The following is a 19,985-nucleotide window of genomic DNA, read 5'->3' on the forward strand; positions in this document are numbered from 1 at the left end:
GTTACATTTCCGTCATATAAAAGGCCAGGAAGCTTCTATTTTCTATTTTCTGAAAAAATGTGTATGTTAGAAATCAAGTATTTCTTAAAATTATGTTATAATTCACCCATAAAACTATGTGTGTGAGAACCTCTTTAAATGTATTAATTTTTATTTTATGTTCAGGGGTACATGTGTAGATTTGTTATATAGGTAAATTACATGTCACCAGAATTTGGTTTATAGATTATTTCATCACACAGGTAATAAACATAGTATCTAATAGGTAGCTTTTCAATCTTCTTCCTCCTTCAAACCTCCACCCTCAAGTAGGTCCCAGTGTCTATTATTCTCATCTTTGTGAAAATGTGTACTCAATGTTTCGCTCCCACTTATAAGTGAGAATGTGCAGTATTTGCTTTTCTTTTTCTGCACTAGTTAACTTAGGATTATGGCCTCCAGCTCCATCCATGCTGATGCAAGGGCATGATCTCACTCTTATATGACTGTGTAGTACTCTATGGTGTATATGTACCACATTTTCTTTATCCAGTCCACTGTTGTTGGGCATTAGTGTTAATTACATGACTTTGCTATTGTTGAGTAGCGCTACAATGAATGTACGTGTGCATTTGTCTTTGTGGTAGAATGATTTATGTTCCTTTGGGTATATATCCAATAATGGAATTGCTGGGTTAAATGTTACTTCTGTTTTAAATTCTTTGAGGAATCACCAAACTGCTTTCCACAGTGATGGAACTAATTTATGTTCTCACCGGCAGTGTATAAGAATTCCATTTTCTCTGCAACCCCACCAGCATCTGTTATTTTTTGACTTTTTAATAATAGCCATTCTGACCGATGTGAGATAGTATTGCATTGTAGTTTTGATTTGCATTTCTCTAATGATTAGTGATGTTCAGTGTTTTTTCATATACCTGGTGGCCATGTGTATGTCTTCTTTTGAAAAGTGTCTGGTCATATTCTTTGTCACTTTTTAACGGGGTGTTTGTTTTTTGCTTGTAAATTTGTTTAAGTTTCTTATAAATTCTGACTAGGCCTTTGTCAGATGTGTAATTTACAAATGTTTTCTCCAGTTATGTAGGTAATGTTTTCTTCTCCCATTATGTAGGTTACTATCTGTTGATAGTTTCTTTTGCTGTGCAGAAGCCATTTAGTTTAATTAGATCCCGTTTGTCAATTTTTGTTTTTGTTGCAATTGCTTTGACATCTTTATCATGGTATCTTTCCAGGGCCTATGTCCAGAATAGTATTTCCTAGGTTATCTTCAGGGTTCTTATAGTTTTAGGTTTTACATTGAAGTCTTTAATTCATCTCGAGTTGATTTTTGTATATGGTGCAAAGATGGGGTCTAACTTCAATCTTTGCATATGGCAACCCAGTTATCTCAGCATAATTTACTGGCTAGGGTGTCCTTTCCTCATTGCTCATTTTTCATGACTATCAAAGATCAGATGGTTATAGGCGTGTGGCTTTATTTCTGGGTCCTCTATTCTGTTCCATTTGTCTTTGTGTCTGTTTTGGTACCAGCACCACGGTTGTTTGGTTACTGTGGCCTTGTAGTATAGCTTGAAGTTGGGTAATGTGATGCCTACAGTTTTGTTCTTTTTGCTTAGAATTGACTATTTGAGCTCTTTTTCGGTTTCATATAAATTTTAAAATAGTTTTTTTCTAATTCTATGAAGAATGCCATTACTAGTTTGATAGGAATAGCATTAGATATGTAAATTGCTTTGGGCAATATGGCCATTTAAAGATAGTGATTCTTTCTATCCATGAGCATGGTATATTTTTCCATTTGATTGTGTCATCTCTTATTTATTTCAGCAGTGTTTTGTAATTCTTGTTGTAGAGATCTTTTATCTTCCTGATTAGTTGTATTCCTAGGTACTTTTCTGTGGCTATTAGGAATGGAATTGTATTTGTATTTGGTTCTCAGCTTGGACATTGTTGGTGCATAGAAATGCTATCAATTTTTATGCATTGATTTTGTATTTTGAAACTTTGCTGAAGGTGTTTATCAGATCTAGGAGCTTTTGGGCAGAGGCTATGGAGTTTTCTAGATATAAAATCATACCATCTACAAACAGAGATAGTTTTACTTGCTTGCTTCCTATTTGTGTGCATTTCATTTTTTTTTTCTCTTGCCTCACTGCTCTGGCTAGGATTTCCAATACTATGTTGAATAGAAGTGGTGAAAGTGGGCATCCTAGTCTTGTTCTGGTTTTCAAGGGGAGTAATTCCAGCTTTTGCCCATTCAGTATGATTTTGGCTTTGTGTTTGTCATAGATGGCTCACATGAGTTTGAAGCATATTCCTTCAATGCCTAGTGTGCTAAGGTTTGTTAACACAAATAAATGTTGAATATTATCAAATAGCTTTTTTGCATCTATTGAGATGATCATGCTGTTTTTGCTTTTAGTTCTGTTTATGTAGTAAATCACATTTATTGATTTGCATATATTGAGCCAACCTTGCACCCCAGGGATAAAGCCTACTTGTTTGTGATGGATTAGCTTTTTGTGTCCTGCTAGATATGGTTTTCTAGTATTCTGTTAAAAAATTTTGCCTCTATGTTCATCAAGGATATTGCCCTGAAAGTTTTGTTTGTTTGTTTCCCTGCCAGATTTTATTATAAAGATGATGATGGCCTCATAGAATGAGTTAGAGAGGAGTCCCTGTTCCTCAATTTTTTGGAATAGTTTTTGTAGAAATGGTAGCAGCTCTTTATACATCTGGTAGAATTCAACTGTGAAGCTGTCTGGTCCTTGGCTTCTTCTCATTGGTAACCTTTTCATTACTAATTCAATTTCAGACCAAGTTATTGGTCTGTTCAGAAATTTAATTTCTTGCTGGTTCAATCTTGGGAGGTTGTATGTTTCCAGAAAAGTATCTATTTCTTCTAGGTTTTCTACTTCTTGTGCATAGAGATGTTCATAATACTCTCTGGGGGATTTTTATATTTCTTTGGAGGTGGTGGTTATTTTAACATTTTCATTTCTGATTGTGCTTATTTAGATTTTTTCTCCTTTTTTTCTTTATTAGGGCAGCTAGTGGTTTATCAATCATATTTTTTCATAGAGCCAACACCGAAATTTGTTGGTCTTTTGTAACATTTTCCACATCTTAATTTACTTCAGTTCAGCTCTGATTTTGGTTATTTCTTGTCTTCTGCTAGCTTTGGGGTTGGTTTGCTCTTGCTTCTCTGGTTCCTCTAGGTGTAATTTTAAGTTGTTAATTTGAGATCTTTCTAAGTTTTCACTGTGGGTGTTTAGCATTCTAAACTTCCCTGTTAACACTGCTTTAGCTGTATCCCAGAAATTCTGGTATGTTTTATCTTTGTTTTCCTGCATTTCAAAGAATTCCTTGATTTCTGCCTTTATTTCTTTGTTTATGTACAAGTCATTCAGGAAATGGTTGTTTAATTTTTATGCAATTGTATTGTTTTGAGTGATTTTCTTCGGATTTATTTTTCTTTTTATTGTGCTGTGGTCCAATAGTGTGTTTTTAAAATCATTTTAATTTTTTTGAATTTGCTGAGGATTGTTTTATGGCTGATTCTGTGGTTGATTTTAGAATACATGCTATGTGCAGATAAGAAGAATGTATATCCTGTTGTTTTTGCATGGTGAGTTCTGCAGATGTCTGTTTTGCTAATTTGGTTAAACATTGAGTTCAGACCCTGAATACTTTGTCAGTTTTCTGCCTCAGTGATCTATCTGATACTGTTAATGAGGTGTTGAAATCTCCCACTATCATTTAGTGGTTATCTAAATCTCTTCATAGGTCTCTAAGAACCTGCATTATGAATCTGGGTGCTCCTGTGTTGGATGGATATATATTTGGGATAGTTAGGTCTTCTTGTTGAATTGAACCCTTTACCATTATGCAATGCCCATTTTTCTTTTCTTTTCATTTCTTTTTGATCATTGTCAGTTTAATGTCTGTTTTGCCTGAAATTAGCACAGGGACCCCTGATTTTTTATGTTGTCCATTTGCTTGTTAGATTTTTCTCTATCCCTTTACTTCGAGCCTGTGAGTGTCATTGCATGTGTACGGGGCTCTTGTAGACAGCAAATAGTTGTGTCTTACTAACCTATTTACCACTCTGTGCCTTTTAATTGGGGAATTTAGCCTGGTTACACTCACGGTTAATATTAATACATTTAGGTTTGGGCTGGGTGTGGTGGCTCACACCTGCAATCTCAGCACTTTGGGAGGCCAAGGCAGGTGGATTGCTTGAGGCCAGGAATTTGAGACCAGCCTGGTCAACATGGTGAACCCCTGCCTCTATTAAAAATACAAAAATTAGCTGGGCATAGTGGCATGTGCCTGTAATCCCAGCTACTTGGCAGGCTGAGGCACTCAGAATCACTTGAACTTGGGAGGCAAAGGTTGCGGTGAGCTGAGAATACACCAATGCACCCCAGCCTGGATGACAGAGTGAGACTCTGTCTGAAAAAAAAAAAAAAAAAAATATATATATATATATATATATATATTTATATGTAGGTTTGATCCTGTCATCGTGTTGTTAGCTGGTTACTAAGGATACTTGATTGTGTGACTGCTATATAGTGCCAATGGTCTATGTACTGAAGTGTGCATGCATTTCTGGTTGCTGGTAATAATCTTTTTTTTTCATATTTAGCATTTCCTTAAGGACCTCTTATGAGGCAGGTCTGGTGGCAACAAATGCCCTCAGTATTTTGTTGTCTGGAAAGAATCGTATTTCTCCTTCACTTACAAAGATTAGTTTGGCTCAGTATGAAATTCTTGGTTGGAATTTCTTTTCTTTATGAATGCTTCTGTTTCCGCTGAAAGGTCTTCTATTAGCCTGATGTGGTTTCATTTTCACATGAAAATGTCCCTTTTCTTTAGATGCCTTTAACATTTTTTTTCTTTCATTTTGACCTCATAGAATCTTATGACTACGTGTCTTGTGGATGGCATATGTATAGTATTTTACAGGGGTTCTCTACATTTCCTCCATTTGACTGTCTGTAGCGAGGTTGGGAAAATTTTTATGGGTGATATTCTCAAATATGTTTTAGAAGTTGCTTGCTTTCTTTCCCTCTCTTTCAGGGATGCCAATGTGTCATATATTTGGTCTCTTTACACATTTCCATATTTCTTGGAGGTTTTATTTATTCTTCTTTATTGATTTTTCTTTATTTTTTAAGGCTGTGTTATTTTAATGAATCAGTCTACAAACTCTGAGATTCTTTTCTCAGCTATGTTGATTCTGGTGTTAATATTTATAATTTTATTATGAAATTTTTGAAGTGTGTTTTTCAGCTCTATCAGTTCAGTGTGGTTCTTTCTTAAAATGACCATTTCATCTTTGATTTCCTGTATTATTTTATTGTATCTCTTAAATTCCTTGAATTGAATTTTGACTTTCTCTTGAATGTTGATGATCTTCATTCCTATCCATATTCTTAATTATATTTATGATATTTCAGCCATTTCACCCTGGTTAAAAGCCACTACTGGGGAACAAGTGTGGCTGTTTGAAGGTAAGAAGAGTCTGAATTTTTGAGTTGCTGGAGTTCTTGTGCTGTTTTTTTCTAATCTACATGGGCTGATGTCCCTTCCTTTGAAGTGGCTGTCCTTAGGATTTTTTTGTTGTTTATTTTGTTTTTTTATGCCCTTCAGTGTTTGATTGTGGCATAGGGTGGGTTCAGTCAACTGGCTTTTATTCTAGTCCAATCCTAGGGCTCGGAGGAGCTCCCTCCAATTTCTGCCTCCATGGCCTCATTTTGTTTTTGTGTGTTCTGGTCCATAAGACTTTCTTAACAGGTGCTGCAGTTGGCAGAGTGGTCATATCCTTGCTGGGTTGGCCTTAATCTGCTGTCTGAGTGTTTCTCTGGGGAACACAGGATTGCACCTGCCTGTTGAGTTCAGGCAGATTCAGGCCCACTGGGCTGGAAGCTCTAGTGGGTGTAGCCTGTCCGCCTATGGGAGCTGGGGTTGGGGGGAGTTGTCCACCCTGTTGATCCAGTATTTCCATGGCTGCACCTCTTGGCAAATTTAGGCAGAATTAGTACCACTGGGCTGGAAGCTCTAGCAGGCATGTATTGCCTGGCTGTGAGAGTTGGGAAAAACATCTGCTGTCCAGGTGTTTTCTGGGACAATAAGAGGCTTCATCAATGGACTAGCTTCTGATAGAAGCAATATCACTGGGCTGGAAAGTCTAGCTAGCATTGCCTGCCTGGCTACTAGCATCAGGGGCAGTCAGGGTCATCTGCTGATATGGTTTAGATATGTGTCCCCATCCAAATCTCATGTCAAATTGTAATCCCCAGTGTTGGAGGTGGGGCTTGCTGGGAGGTGATTGGATCATGAGGGCAGAGTTCTCGTGAATGGTTTAATACAATCCTTCCTTGGTACTGTATATTTAGTGAGTTCCCATGTGATCTTATTGCTTATAAGTGTATAGCACCTCCTCCTGCACTTCCTCCTGCTCTGGCTGTGTAAGATGTTCCTGCTTCCCCTTGGCCTTTTGTCATGATTGAAAGTTTCCTGAGGCCTCCTCAGAAAGACAAGTTGCTATGCTTCCTATACAGCCCACAAAGCCATGAGCCAATTAAGCCTCTTTTCTTTATAAATTACCCACTGTCAGGTATTTCTTCATAGCAATGCGAGAGTGGACTAATGAAGAAAATTGGTACTGAAGACATAGCATTGCTATAAAGATACTTGAAAATGTGAAGGCGAGTCCAGAACTGGGTAATGGGCAGAAGTTAGAAGAGTGTGGAGGGTTCAGAAGAAGACAAGAAGATGAGGGAAAATTTGTTACTTCCTAGAGACTTGTTAAATAGTTGTGACCAAGAAGTTGATAGTGATATGGACAGTGAGTCCAGCCTGAGGAGGTCTCAGACGGAGATGAGGAACTTCTTGGAAACTGGAGCAAAGGTCACTTTTGTTATCCTTTATCAAAGAGCTTTGTTGGATTGTGCCCCTGCCCTAGGGATCTGTGGAACTGTAAACTTGAGAGAGAGATGATTTAGGGTATCTGGTAGAAAAAATTTCTAAGCAGCAAAACGTTTGAGATGTGACCTGGCAGCTTCTAACCACCTACACTCATATATATGAGCAAATAAATGACCTGAAACTGGAACTTATATTTAAGAGAAAAACAGAGCACAAAAATTTGGAAAATTTGCAGCCTGGCTTTGCAGTAGAAAAGAAAAACCTATTTCCTGGTGAGGAAGTCAAACAGGGTGCAAAAATCTGCCCAGATAAATAGGAGCCAAGTACTGCTAGCCAAGACAATGGACAAAACACCTTGAAGGCATTTCTGAGAGCTTCATGGCAGCCCCTCCCATCACAGGCCTGGAGGCCTAGGAGAGAAGAATGATTTCCTGGGCCAGGCCCAAGGCCTCACTTCCCTGTACAGCCTCAGGACACTGTTGTCTGCATCCCAGCTGCTCCAGGTCAGCCATGGCTGATAGGGGCACAGGTACAATTTGGGCCACTGTTTCAAAGGGTGCATGCCATAAGCCTCAGCAGCTTCTATGTGTTGCTAAGCCTGTGGGTTCACAAAGTGCAAGAATTGAGGCTGGGAGCTTCCACCTAGATTTCAAAGGACGTATGAAAATGCCAGGATGTCCAGGTAGAAGCCTGATGCAGGTGTGGAGCCCTGATGAAGAACTTCTAGTAGGGCCATGTGGAGGGAAAATGGGGTTGGAGCTCCCACACAGCGTTCCCACTAGGACACTGCCTAGTGGAGCTTTGCAAAGGAGGTCGCCATCCTCCAGACCTCAGAATGGTAGACTCACCAACAGCTTGCAACCTGCACCTGGAAAAGCCCCAGGCACTCAATGGTGACCCATGAGAGCAGCTTCTGGGGCTGAATCCTGCAATGCCACGGGGTCAGAGATACCTCAGGCCTAGGGAGCCCACCCCTTACACCAGTGGATCTTGGATGTTGGACATGGAGTCAAAAGAAATTATTTTGGAGCTTTAAGATTTAATGACTTCCCTGCTGGGTTTCAGATATGTGTGGGGTCTGTAGCGCCTTTCTTTTTGTTGATTTCTCCCTTTTGAAGAAGAATATTTATCCAATGCCTGTACCCCCATTGTATCTTGAAAGTAACTAATTTGTTTTTTTATTTTACAAGCTCGTAAGTGGAAGGGGCTCTTCTGGTCTCAGATGAGACTTTGGACTTTTGAGTTAATGTTGGAATGAGTTAAGAGCTTGGGGCATTGTTAAGAAGGCATGATTGTGTTTTTCAATGTGAGAAGCATGTGATATTTGGGAGAGGCCAGAGGCAGAATGGTATGGTTTGGATCTATGTTCCCACCCAAATCTCATGTTAAATTGTAATCCCCAGTGTTGGAGGTAGGGCCCGGTGGGAGGAGATTGGGCCATGGGGGCAGATTTCCCTCTTTGTACTGTCCTCACGATAGTGAGTGGATTCTCCTGAGATCTGGTTGTTTAAAAGTGTGTGGCACCTCTACCCTCCCTCTTCTTCCTCCTGTCTTGGCCATGTAAGACATGCCTGTTTCCCCTTTGCTTTCTGCCATGATTGTAAGTTTCCTGAGGCTTCCCCGGAAGTAGATACCACCATGCTTCCTGTACAGCATGCAGAATGCAGAACCAAAAGCCAACTACTCATCTTATCTTTATAAATTACTCAGTGTCAGATATTTATTTATAGCAGTGCAAGAACAAACTAATAAACCCATCCTGACATCAGGATGTTACTTGGGATAATGAGAGGCTATGCCTACTCGCTGAGTTGAGACAGAAGCAAACCACTGGGCTGGAAGCTCTAGCAGGCATTGTCCATCAGACTACTAGTGGAGAGGTTGGGGTCACCCAAGCTGCCATTTGGGTGTTTCTGGGGACAACAGGAGGTTGCATCCTCTGGTTAACACAGAAGATGGACCACTGGGCTAGAATCTCTAGCAGGCACTGCCTGTGGTGTTACCATTGGCAGTGGTGGGTGGGGTATCTTGCCCAGCCATTCAAATGCTTCCTGCGACAGCAGGTTGCTGTGCCTGTGCTGCGTTTAGGCAGAAGCAGGACTGCTAGGCTAAAAGCTGGTACTGAACCTTATCTGGCAAGTAGGAGTTAAGCAGTCTTTCTGCTCACAGGTCCCATGACTATGTCCTCTGTTGGGGCAATGGTGCCAGTGCTCATCTACTCTTGGACCCAAGGCTTGTAGAGGTTCCTTTGAACTTGAAAGTTGCCACCACAAACATCTGGGCGGCTCTTTGCCTTAGTCTAGAAGGCTGGTGGCAGGGATAAGGGAAGGCCAGGGGATTCTCACTTTTCTTGTCTTGCACAGGTCCTCATGGAGAGTGTGAATCTCCCAGGGAGTTCTCACTCACTCACCCTTTCTTATGTTGGAGAGGCTCTCCTGGCTCCATGTTGAGCCCAGACAGGCTGGTTCCCAGCTTTGCTCCTCTCTGCTTTCTGTGTCTGCTGCCATGATGCATGTCAACGTGGTTTCTCAGATAACCAGCATTCTCCCGTAAGCAGGCTATAACATTTATGGCAGATCCATAGAAAGCGAAGGTGTAAACTTATTGTTACCCAGAGAATTATAACCACAATGAGTGATTTATAGAAAGATTGACTTTTGTTGTGGAGTCCACATAACACATGATCTAGATAAGCCCTCTCCTAAGTATTTACAAAGAACCATGTGAGGAGCTTCTCTCTTGTAAATAGTCCTTTGGAGGATACCAGTTACACTGACTACTCACTTATGAACAGGAACATGTAACGCCAGATTCTGTGGGAATATATCTCCAATGTGCTATCCTGTAGGATGTTGAAGGGAGGCCAGGGTGTGTTGGGCAGGGTAGGTGAGAGGTGGTCAAGGCAGTTGAGGCAGTGGTGGTGGAGCCTGAGGTGACCAAGGCGGAGGCAATCATGTCTCTGTATTCTTTTTTTTTTTTTTTATTTTATTTATTTATTTATTTTTTTGGTTTTATATATATATATATTTTTTTATTATACTTTAGGGTTTTAGGGTACATGTGCACAATGTGCAGGTTTGTTACATATGTATCCATGTGCCATGTTGATTTCCTGCACCCATTAATTCGTCATTTAGCATTAGGTGTATCTCCTAATGCTGTCCCTCCCCCCTCCCCCCACCCCACAACAGTCCCCAGAGCGTGATGTTCCCCTTCCTGTGTCCATGAGTTCTCATTGTTCAATTCCCACCTATGAGTGAGAACATGCGGTGTTTGGTTTTTTGACCTTGCGATAGTTTACTGAGAATGATGTTTTCCAGTTTCATCCATGTCCCTACAAAGGACACGAACTCATCATTTTTTATGGCTGCATAGTATTCCATGGTGTATATGTGCCACATTTTCTTAATCCAGTCTATCGTTGTTGGACATTTGGGTTGGTTCCAACTCTTTGCTATTGTGAATAGTGCCGCAATAAACATACGTGTGCATGTGTCTTTATAGCAGCATGATTTATAGTCCTTTGGGTATATACCCAGTAATGGGATGGCTGGGTCAAATGGTATTTCTAGTTCGAGATCCCTGAGGAATCGCCACACTGACTTCCACAATGGTTGAACTAGTTTACAGTCCCACCAACAGTGTAAAAGTGTTCCTATTTCTCCACATCCTCTCCAGCACCTGTTGTTTCCTGATTTTTTAATGATGGCCATTCTAACTGGTGTGAGATGGTATCTCACTGTGGTTTTGATTTGCATTTCTCTGATGGCCAGTGATGAGGAGCATTTCTTCATGTGTTTTTTGGCTGCATAAATGTCTTCTTTTGAGAAGTGTCTGTTCATGTCCTCTGCCCACTTTTTGATGGGGTTGTTTGTTTTTTTCTTGTAAATTTGTTTGAGTTCATTGTAGATTCTGGATATTAGCCCTTTGTCAGATGAGTAGGTTGCAAAAATTTTCTCCCATTGTGTAGGTTGCCTGTTCACTCTGATGATAGTTTCTTTTGCTGTGCAGAAGCTCTTTAGTTTAATGAGATCCCATTTGTCGATTTTGGCTTTTGTTGCCATTGCTTTTGGTGTTTTAGACATGAAGTCCTTGCCCACGCCTATGTCCTGAATGGTATTGCCTAGGTTTTCTTGTAGGATTTTAATGGTTTTAGGTCTAACATATAAGTCTTTAATCCATCTTGAATTAATTTTTGTATAAGGTGTAAGGAAGGGATCCAGTTGCAGCTTTCTACATATGGCTAGCCAGTTTTCCCAGCACCATTTATTAAATAGGGAATCCTTTCCCCATTTCTTGTTTTTGTCAGGTTTGTCAAAGATCAGATAGTTGTAGCTATGCGGCATCATTTCTGAGGGCTCTGTTCTGTTCCATTGATCTATGTCTCTGTTGTGGTACCAGTACCATGCTGTTTTGGTTACTGTAGCCTTGTAGTATAGTTTAAAATCAGGTAGTGTGATGCCTCCAGCTTTGTTCTTTTGGCTTAGGATTGACTTGGCGATGCGGGCTCTTTTTTGGTTCCATATGAACTTTAAAGTAGTTTTTTCCAATTCTGTGAAGAAAGTCATTGGTAGCTTGATGGGGATGGCATTGAATCTATAAATTACCTTGGGCAGTATGGCCATTTTCACGATATTGATTCTTCCAACCCATGAGCATGGAATGTTCTTCCATTTGTTTGTATCCTCTTTTATTTCATTGAGCAGTGGTTTGTAGTTCTCCTTGAAGAGGTCCTTCACATCCATTGTAAGTTGGATTCCTAGGTATTTTATTCTCTTTGAAGCAATTGTGAATGGGAGTTCACTCATGATTTGGCTCTCTGTTTGTCTGTTATTGGTGTACAAGAATGCTTGTGATTTTTGTACATTAATTTTGTATCCTGAGACTTTGCTGAAGTTGCTAATCAGCTTCAGGAGATTTTGGGCTGAGACAATGGGGTTTTCTAGATATACAATCATGTCATCTGCAAACACGGACAATTTGACTTCCTCTTTTCCTAATTGAATACCCTTTATTTCCTTCTCCTGCCTGATTGCTCTGGCCAGAACTTCCAGCACTATGTTGAATAGGAGCGGTGAGAGAGGGCATCCCTGTCTTGTGCCAGTTTTCAGAGGGAATGCTTCCAGTTTTTGCCCATTCAGTATGATATTGGCTGTGGGTTTGTTGTAGATAGCTCTTACTATTTTGAGATACGTCCCATCAATACCTAATTTATTGAGAGATTTTAGCATGAAGGGTTGTTGCATTTTGTCAAAGGCCTTTTCTGCATCTATTGAGATAATCATGTGGTTTTTGTCTTTGGTTCTGTTTATATGCTGGATTACATTTATTGATTTGCGTATGTTGAACCAGCCTTGCATCCCAGGGATGAAGCCCACTTGATCATGGTGGATAAGCTTTTTGATGTGCTGCTGGATTCGGTTTGCCAGTATTTTATTGAGGATTTTTGCATCAATGTTCATCAAGGATATTGGTCTGAAATTCTCTTTTTTGGTTATGTCTCTGCCAGGTTTTGGTATCAGGACGATGCTGGCTTCGTAAAATGTGTTAGGGAGGATTCCCTCTTTTTCTATCGATTGGAATAGTTTCAGAAGGAATGGTACCAGTTCCTCCTTGTACCTCTGGTAGAATTCAGCTGTGAATCCATCAGGTCCTGGACTCTTTTTGGTTGGTAAGCTATTGATTATTGCCACAATTTCAGAACCTGTTATTGGTCTATTCAGAGATTCAACTTCTTCCTGGTTTAGTCTTGGGAGGGTGTATTTGTCGAGGAATTTATCCATTTCTTCTAGATTTTCTAGTTTATTTGCATAGAGGTGTTTGTAGTATTCTCTGATGGTAGATTGTATTTCTGTGGGATCGGTGGTGATATCCCCTTTTTCGTTTTTTATTGCATCTATTTGATTCTTCTCTCTTTTCTTCTTTGTTAGTCTTGCTAGCGGTCCATCAATTTTGTTGATCTTTTCAAAAAACCAGCTCCTGGATTCATTAATTTTTTGAAGGGTTTTTTGTGTCTCTATTTCCTTCAGTTCTGCTCTGATTTTAGTTATTTCTAGCCTTCTGCTAGCTTTTGAATGTGTTTGCTCTTGCTTTTCTAGTTCTTTTAATTGTGCTGTTAGGGTGTCAATTTTGGATCTTTCCTGCTTTCTCTTGTGGGCATTTAGTGCTATAAATTTCCCTCTACACACTGCTTTGAACGTGTCCCAGAGATTCTGGTATGTTGTGTCTTTGTTCTCATTGGTTTCAAAGAACATCTTTATTTCTGCCTTCATTTCATTATGTACCCAATAGTCATTCAGGAGCAGGTTGTTCAGTTTCCATGTAGTTGAGCGGTTTTGACTGAGTTTCTTAATCCTGAGTTCTAGTTTGATTGCACTGTGGTCTGAGAGACAGTTTGTTATAATCTCTGTTCTTTTACATTTGCTGAGAAGAGCTTTACTTCCAACTATGTGGTCAATTTTGGAATAGGTGTGGTGTGGTGCTGAAAAAAAAGTATATTCTGTTGATTTGGGGTGGAGAGTTCAGTAGATGTCTATTAGGTCCACTTTATGTAGAGCTGAGTTCAATTCCTGGATATCCTTGTTAACTTTCTGTCTCGTTGATCTGTCTAATGCTGACAGTGGGGTGTTAAAATCTCCCATTATTATTGTGTGGGAGTTTAAGTCCCTTTGTAGGTCACTCAGGACTTACTTTATGAATCTGGGTGCTCCTGTGTTGGGTGCATATGTATTTAGGATAGTCAGCTCTTCTTGTTGAATTGATCCCTTTACCATTATGTAATGGCCTTCTTTGTCTCTTTTGATCTTTGTTGGTTTAAAGTCTATTTTATCAGAGACTAGGATTGCAATCCCTGCCTTTTTTTGTTTTCCAGTTGCTTGATAGATCTTCCTCCATCCCTTTATTTTGAGTCTATGTGTGTCTCTGCACGTGAGATGGGTTTCCTGAATACAGCACACTGATGGGTCCTGACTCCTTATCCAGTTTGCCAGTCTGTGTCTTTTGATTGGAGCATTTAGCCCATTTACATTTAACGTGAATATTGTTAGGTGTGAATCTGATCCTGTCATTATGATGTTAGTTGGTTATTTTGCTCGTTAGTTGCTATAGTTTCTTCCTAGCCTCGATGGTCTTTACAATTTGGCATGTTTTTGCAGGGGATGGTACCGGTTGTTCCTTTTCATGTTTAGTGCTTCCTTCAGGAGCTCTTTTAGGGCAGGCCTGGTGGTGACAAAATCACTCAGCGTTTGCTTGTCTATAAAGTATTTTATTTCTCCTTCACTTATGAAGCTTAGTTTGGCGGGATAGGAAATTCTGGGTTGAAAATTCTTTTCTTTAAGAATGTTGAATATCGGCCCCCACTCTCTTCTGGCTTGTAGAGTTTCTGCTGAGAGATCAGCTGTTAGTCTGATGGGCTTCCCTTTGTGGGTAACCCGACCTTTCTCTCTGGCTGCCCTTAACATTTTTTCCTTCATTTCCACTTTGGTGAATCTGACAATTATGTGTCTTGGAGTTGCCCTTCTCGAGGAGTATCTTTGTGGCGTTCTCTGTATTTCCTGAATCTGAATGCTGGCCTGCCTTGCTAGATTGGGGAAGTTCTCCTGGATAATATCTTGCAGAGTGTTTTCCAACTTGGTTCCATTCTCCCCATCATTTTCAGGTACACCAATCAGACGTAGGTTTGGTCTTTTCACATAGTCCCAAATTTCTTGGAGGCTTTGTTCATTTCTTTTTATTCTTTTTTCTCTAAACTTCCCTTCTCTCTTCATTTCATTCATTTCATCTTCTATCAGCGATACCCTTTCTTCCAGTTGATCGCATCTGCTACTGAGGCTTCTGCATTCTTCGCGTAGTTCTCGAAACTTGGCTTTCAGCTCCATCATCTCCTTTAAGCCTTTCTCTCCATTGGTTATTCTAGTTATCCATTCTTCTAATTTTTTTTCAAAGTTTTTAACTTCTTTGCTATTGTTTTGAATTTCCTCTCGTAGCTCAGAGTAGTTTGATCGTCTGAAGCCTTCTTCTCTCAACTCATCAAAGTCATCCTCCATCCAGCTTTGTTCCGTTGCTGGTGAGGAACTGCGTTCCTTTGGAGGAGGAGAGGTGCTCTGTTTTTTAGAGTTTCCAGTTTTTTTGGTCTGTTTTTTCCCCATCTTTGTGGTTTTGTCTACTTTTTGTCTTCGATGATGGTGATGTACAGATGGGTTTTTGGTGTGGATGTCCTTTCTGTTTGTTAATTTTCCTTCTACCAGACAAGACCCTCAGCTGCAGGTCTGTTGGAGTTTACTAGAGGTCCACTCCAGACCCTGTTTGGCTGGGTGTCAACACCGGTGGCTGCAGAACAGCGGATTTTCGTGAGACCACAAATTCAGCTGTCTGATAGTTCCTCTGAAAGTTTTGTCTCAGAGGAGTACCCGGTTGAATGAGGTGTCAGTCTGTCCCTACTGGGGGGGTGCCTCCCAGTTAGGCTGTTCAGGGGTGAGGGACCCACTTTAGGAGGCAGTCTGTCCGTTCTCAGATCTCCAGCTGCGTGCTGGGAGAACCACTACTCTCTTCAAAGCTGTCAGTCAGACAGGGACATTTAAGGCTGTGGAGGTTCTCGCTGAGTTTTTGGTTGTCTGTGCCCTGCCCCCAGAGGTGGAGCCTACAGAGGCAGGCAGGCCTCCTTGAGCTGTGGTGGGCTCCACCCAGTTCGAGCTTCCTGGCTGCTTTGTTTACCTAAGCAAGCCTGGGCAATGGCGGGCGCCCCTCCCCCAGCCTCGTTGCCGCCTTGCAGCGTGATCTCAGACTGCTGTGCTAGCAATCAGCGAGACTCTGTGGGCATAGGACCCTCCGAGCCAGGTGCGGGACACAATCTCCTAGTGTGCCGTTTTCCAGGCCCGTTGGAAAAGCGCAGTATTAGGATGGGACTGACCCGATATTCCAGGTGCCGTCTGTGTCCCCTTTCTTTGACTAGGAAAGGGAACTCCCTGACCCCTTGCGCTTCCCGAGTGAGGCAATGCCTGGCCCTGCTTCGGCTCGCGCACAGTGCGCTTCACCGACTGTCCTGAACCCACTGTTAGGCACTCCCTAATGAGATGAAACCGGTACCTCAAGCAGAAATGCAGAAATCACCCGTCTTCTGTGTCGCTGGGGCTGGGAGCTGGAAACCGGAGCTGTTCCTATTCGGCCATCTTGGCTCCACCCCCAAAAATACCAATTATTGCTGAAAGAAATTAAAGAGAACCTAAACAAATGGAAAGACTTACTGTGTTCATGGATTGGAAGATTTAGTATTGTTAAAATGGCAACATTCCTCAAATTGATCTGCATATTAATTGCAACCCCAGTCAAAACACCAACTGCTCCCTGCCTTGTTTTTGCAGAAATGGACAAGCTAATCCTAAAATTTATGTGGAATTGCAAGGGACCCGAAGTAATGAGCAAAGTTGGAAAACTGACACTTCTGATGTCAAACTTACTATAATACTACAGTAATCAAAATTTGTGTACTGACAAAGATTGACATAGGTTAATGTTGCAAAATTCAGGGTCCGGAAATAAACCCATACATCTGTGGTTTATTGATTTTGACACAGGTGCCAAGGCCATTGAATGTGGATAGAATAGTTTTTTTCAATAAATGATACTTGGGCAAATGGATAGCCAAATGTAAATGAGTAAAAATTGACCCCTACTTCACTTCATATACAAAAATTAACACAAAATGTACCAAAGATCTAAATGTATGAGAAAAAAGTATACAACTCGTAGAAGAAAACATATGTGTACATCTTAGTAACCCGGGGTTTGACAAAATTCTTAGATATACCACCAAAAATATAAGCTACAAAAGAAAAAAAATAAATTGATCATAAAAATTAAAAATTTGTGTATCAAAGGACACTATCAAGAAAACGAAAACCATAGAATGGGAGAAAAATATTGCAAATCATATATCTGACAAGGGACTTGTATGTAAAAGATATGCATATCTTAGAACTCAGTGCTAAAGAGACAACCCAATTAAATAATGGAAAATGATTTGCATAGACATTTCTCCAAAGAAGATATACAAATGGCCAACCAGCACATGAGAAGATGCTCAACATCATTAGAGAAATGCAAATCAAGATCATATGATTTGCATCACCTCCAAATCACCCTACTAGAATGACTATAATAAAAAACATGCAATAAGTGGTAGCAAGGACGTGGAGAAATTAGAACACTCATAAATTTCTAGTAGAAATATAAAATGCTGAAGCCACTTTGGAAAAGTCCAAAAATTCCTCAAAAATTTATGCATAGAACTGTTATAAGATCCAATAGCTTCACTTCTAGATATATACTCAGAAGAAATGAGAACATACATCCATAAAAAAAACTTGCACATAAATGTTCACAGCATTATTATTTATAATTGAAAAAACATGCAGAAAACCCAAAGGCCCATCAACAAACATAATGTGGTATATTAACAGAATATTATTCAGGCATTAGAAGAAATAAACAGTAAGTTCTCACTTAACATCGTTGACAGATTTTTAGAAACTGTAATTTTAAGTTAAGCGACACATAGAGAAACCAATTTTACCAACAGACTAATTACAATAGATAAGAGTTAAGTTCCTACCAAATATTTCTGGTCACAGCATCACCAAACTTCTAAAGACTAAAATACTTCTAATATTAAACACTGAAATAAATATAAGCTATGCATACAATTAAGAACAATAAGAACAAGGTAATTATTTACATGCTTATTCCAGTTTACAGTAGTGGATCGCTGCAGCCTATTTCAGCAGCTCAGAAGGCAAGGTGGGAACCCATCCTAGACAGGACTCCAGTCCATCACACGGAACTCACACACACACACACACACACGCACACATACACACTCATACTGGGATCATTTAGGCATGACAATTAACCTAAAATGCACTTCTCTGGGATGTATGAGGAAACTGAAATACCTGGAAAAAACTCATGAAGACATGGTGAGAGCCTGCAAACTCCACAAACAGTGGCCCCAGCTGGGAATCTATTTTCTCATCAAAATTATAACCAAACAGCATTGAACAAAATTAAGACCTGCTGTAATGATACAAATTACAATGGAGATTGACCTGAAAACGTTTTGCTAAGTTAAAGAAGCCAGACACCAAAGGCCACACACATATTGTGTGATTCCATTTATATTAAATGTTCAGAATAGGCAAATCCATAGAGATAGAAGGCAGATTAGTGGTTGCGAAGGGATGGAAGGAGGGGGATAAGTTGGGCGAAAATGGGGAGAGACTGCTAATTGGTGCTTTGTTTCTTATTTGGGTGATAAAAATTCTCTGGAATTAAACAGTGCACAACATTGTGAATATACTGACAACCATTGAATTATATACTTTATTATTTTTATTATAATTAAAATGGTGAATTTTGTTATATTAATTTATGTCAGTGAATATTAAATATTTTCATGAATAACACAATAGAAAAAAATTAAGCATAATATTTCACTAGCTACATTTTTGAAGATATAACAAAACACAATCATCGTCAAAGAGTCTTTTTATTAAGATAAATCCAGTAAAATTTGTGCATTCACATATAATCAAAACTGCCTTTCTGAAATAAACATTTGTATTTATTTTAAAAATGGGAATACAATTTCATTTTTCCCAAGCTAATAATAAAGTTATATTTGGGAAAGATAAGTTTAACTCTTAACATTACATGAAAATAGTTCACCTTCTTTATAAAAGCAACCTGCGGAACAACAAGAATGTTGGATGAAACTCTTTTTTTGGGATCTCTCACTTTATGAAATTATCACATATATAAAAGAGTAAAATTAAAATTCAAAGATCTGACACATAACTTACACAACACGAAATTCACTTGCAAAGTTGAAAGCATATTTTTTTCTATATATTCCACTACTATAATCACAAAATTTATAGATAAATGTTTCATGTTAGAAACTTTATGGCTGATAATCAATATGAAGATGTTCTGAAATTAAATCAATGCCAAAGAAAGGCTGTGTTTATAAAATTTTTGATAAAAATATTTATCTCTATTAACTTTACAACATGAAGGTACATGTTACCAAATTATGAAACTACATAGGGCAGTTTTAAACAATACTCTGCGGCTCCTCTTTTTTTCCATCTTCTTCTTCGATCTCATCTTCCTCTTTTCCTTCTTCCTCTTCTTTTAAATCTTTCTCTTTTCCAGCTTCTTCCTCATTTCCAGCTTCTTCCTCATTTCCACCTTCATCTTCTTTTCCATCTTCTCTCTCTTTTTCATCTTCTTTGACTTTTACATCTTTCTCCTCTTTTTTATCTCCCTTCTCTTTTCCATCTTCATTCTCTTTCCCATCTTCATTCTCTTTCCTATCTCCTGCTTCTTTTCTGTCTTCTTCCTCTTTTTCATCTTCTCCTTTCTCTTTTCCATCTTCTCTATTTCCTTTTCCATCTTCACCTTTTTTTCCATCTTCTTTCTCTTTTGCATCTTCTCCTTTCTCATTTCCATTTTTATCCTCTTTTCCATCTTCTTCCCCCTTTTCATCTTTGTCTTCTTTTCCAGCTTCCCCTTTCTCTTCGTTTTGATCTTCTTCATCTTCTTTCTGATCTTCTTTTTCATTTTTTACTTCTGCTGCCACTGCTTCTTTCTTTTCTCCTCCCTTGTCTGTGGCATCTTCAATATTTTTTTCTTTTACTTCCACAATTTCTTTTTCAGAAGCTGGTGCCTGTATGCATAGTGAAAAGAAAAACAAGATTCTGTCTGTAAATTTAGAACCATTTCCCCTAAATATTTACACTGGATTATATCTATTTCACAGAAAGACTAATACTTCATTTAAAGAAGGTAATTTTCCTGTGAAAGAAGCCTGCTAAATATCACATTATGAGAAAACATTCTAAGAAATGAGATTAACTAAAGTATGTCCACAGAAATATCTACAAATAGATATTTGAAACAATAAATACAGAAACACTTATGAATACTTTTCATTTCAAATATGAAGAAGCACAAAGTAAATACTTAAAGAATGATATATATTTATTCTATAT

The 19,985-nt window shown here is 39.2% G+C and overlaps 1 protein-coding gene across 6 annotated transcripts in view; it reads right to left on the reverse strand.

Moving 5' to 3' along the window:
• Positions 1–18,459: 18,459 nt before the first annotated feature.
• Positions 18,460–19,985, reverse strand: part of HMGN5 (high mobility group nucleosome binding domain 5) — an 87,159-nt gene continuing 85,633 nt past the window's right edge. For all 6 annotated transcript variants that reach the window (XM_063635344.1, XM_063635343.1, XM_063635342.1 and 3 more), the window contains one exon: positions 18,460–19,660. In XM_063635344.1, the coding sequence (XP_063491414.1) occupies positions 19,046–19,660 (615 nt within the window). In that variant the 3' untranslated portion in view covers positions 18,460–19,045. The remainder of the gene's footprint in view (positions 19,661–19,985) is intronic.

The sequence above is a fragment of the Symphalangus syndactylus genome, chromosome X (assembly GCF_028878055.3).
Source record: "Symphalangus syndactylus isolate Jambi chromosome X, NHGRI_mSymSyn1-v2.1_pri, whole genome shotgun sequence".
NCBI lineage: Eukaryota > Metazoa > Chordata > Mammalia > Primates > Hylobatidae > Symphalangus > Symphalangus syndactylus.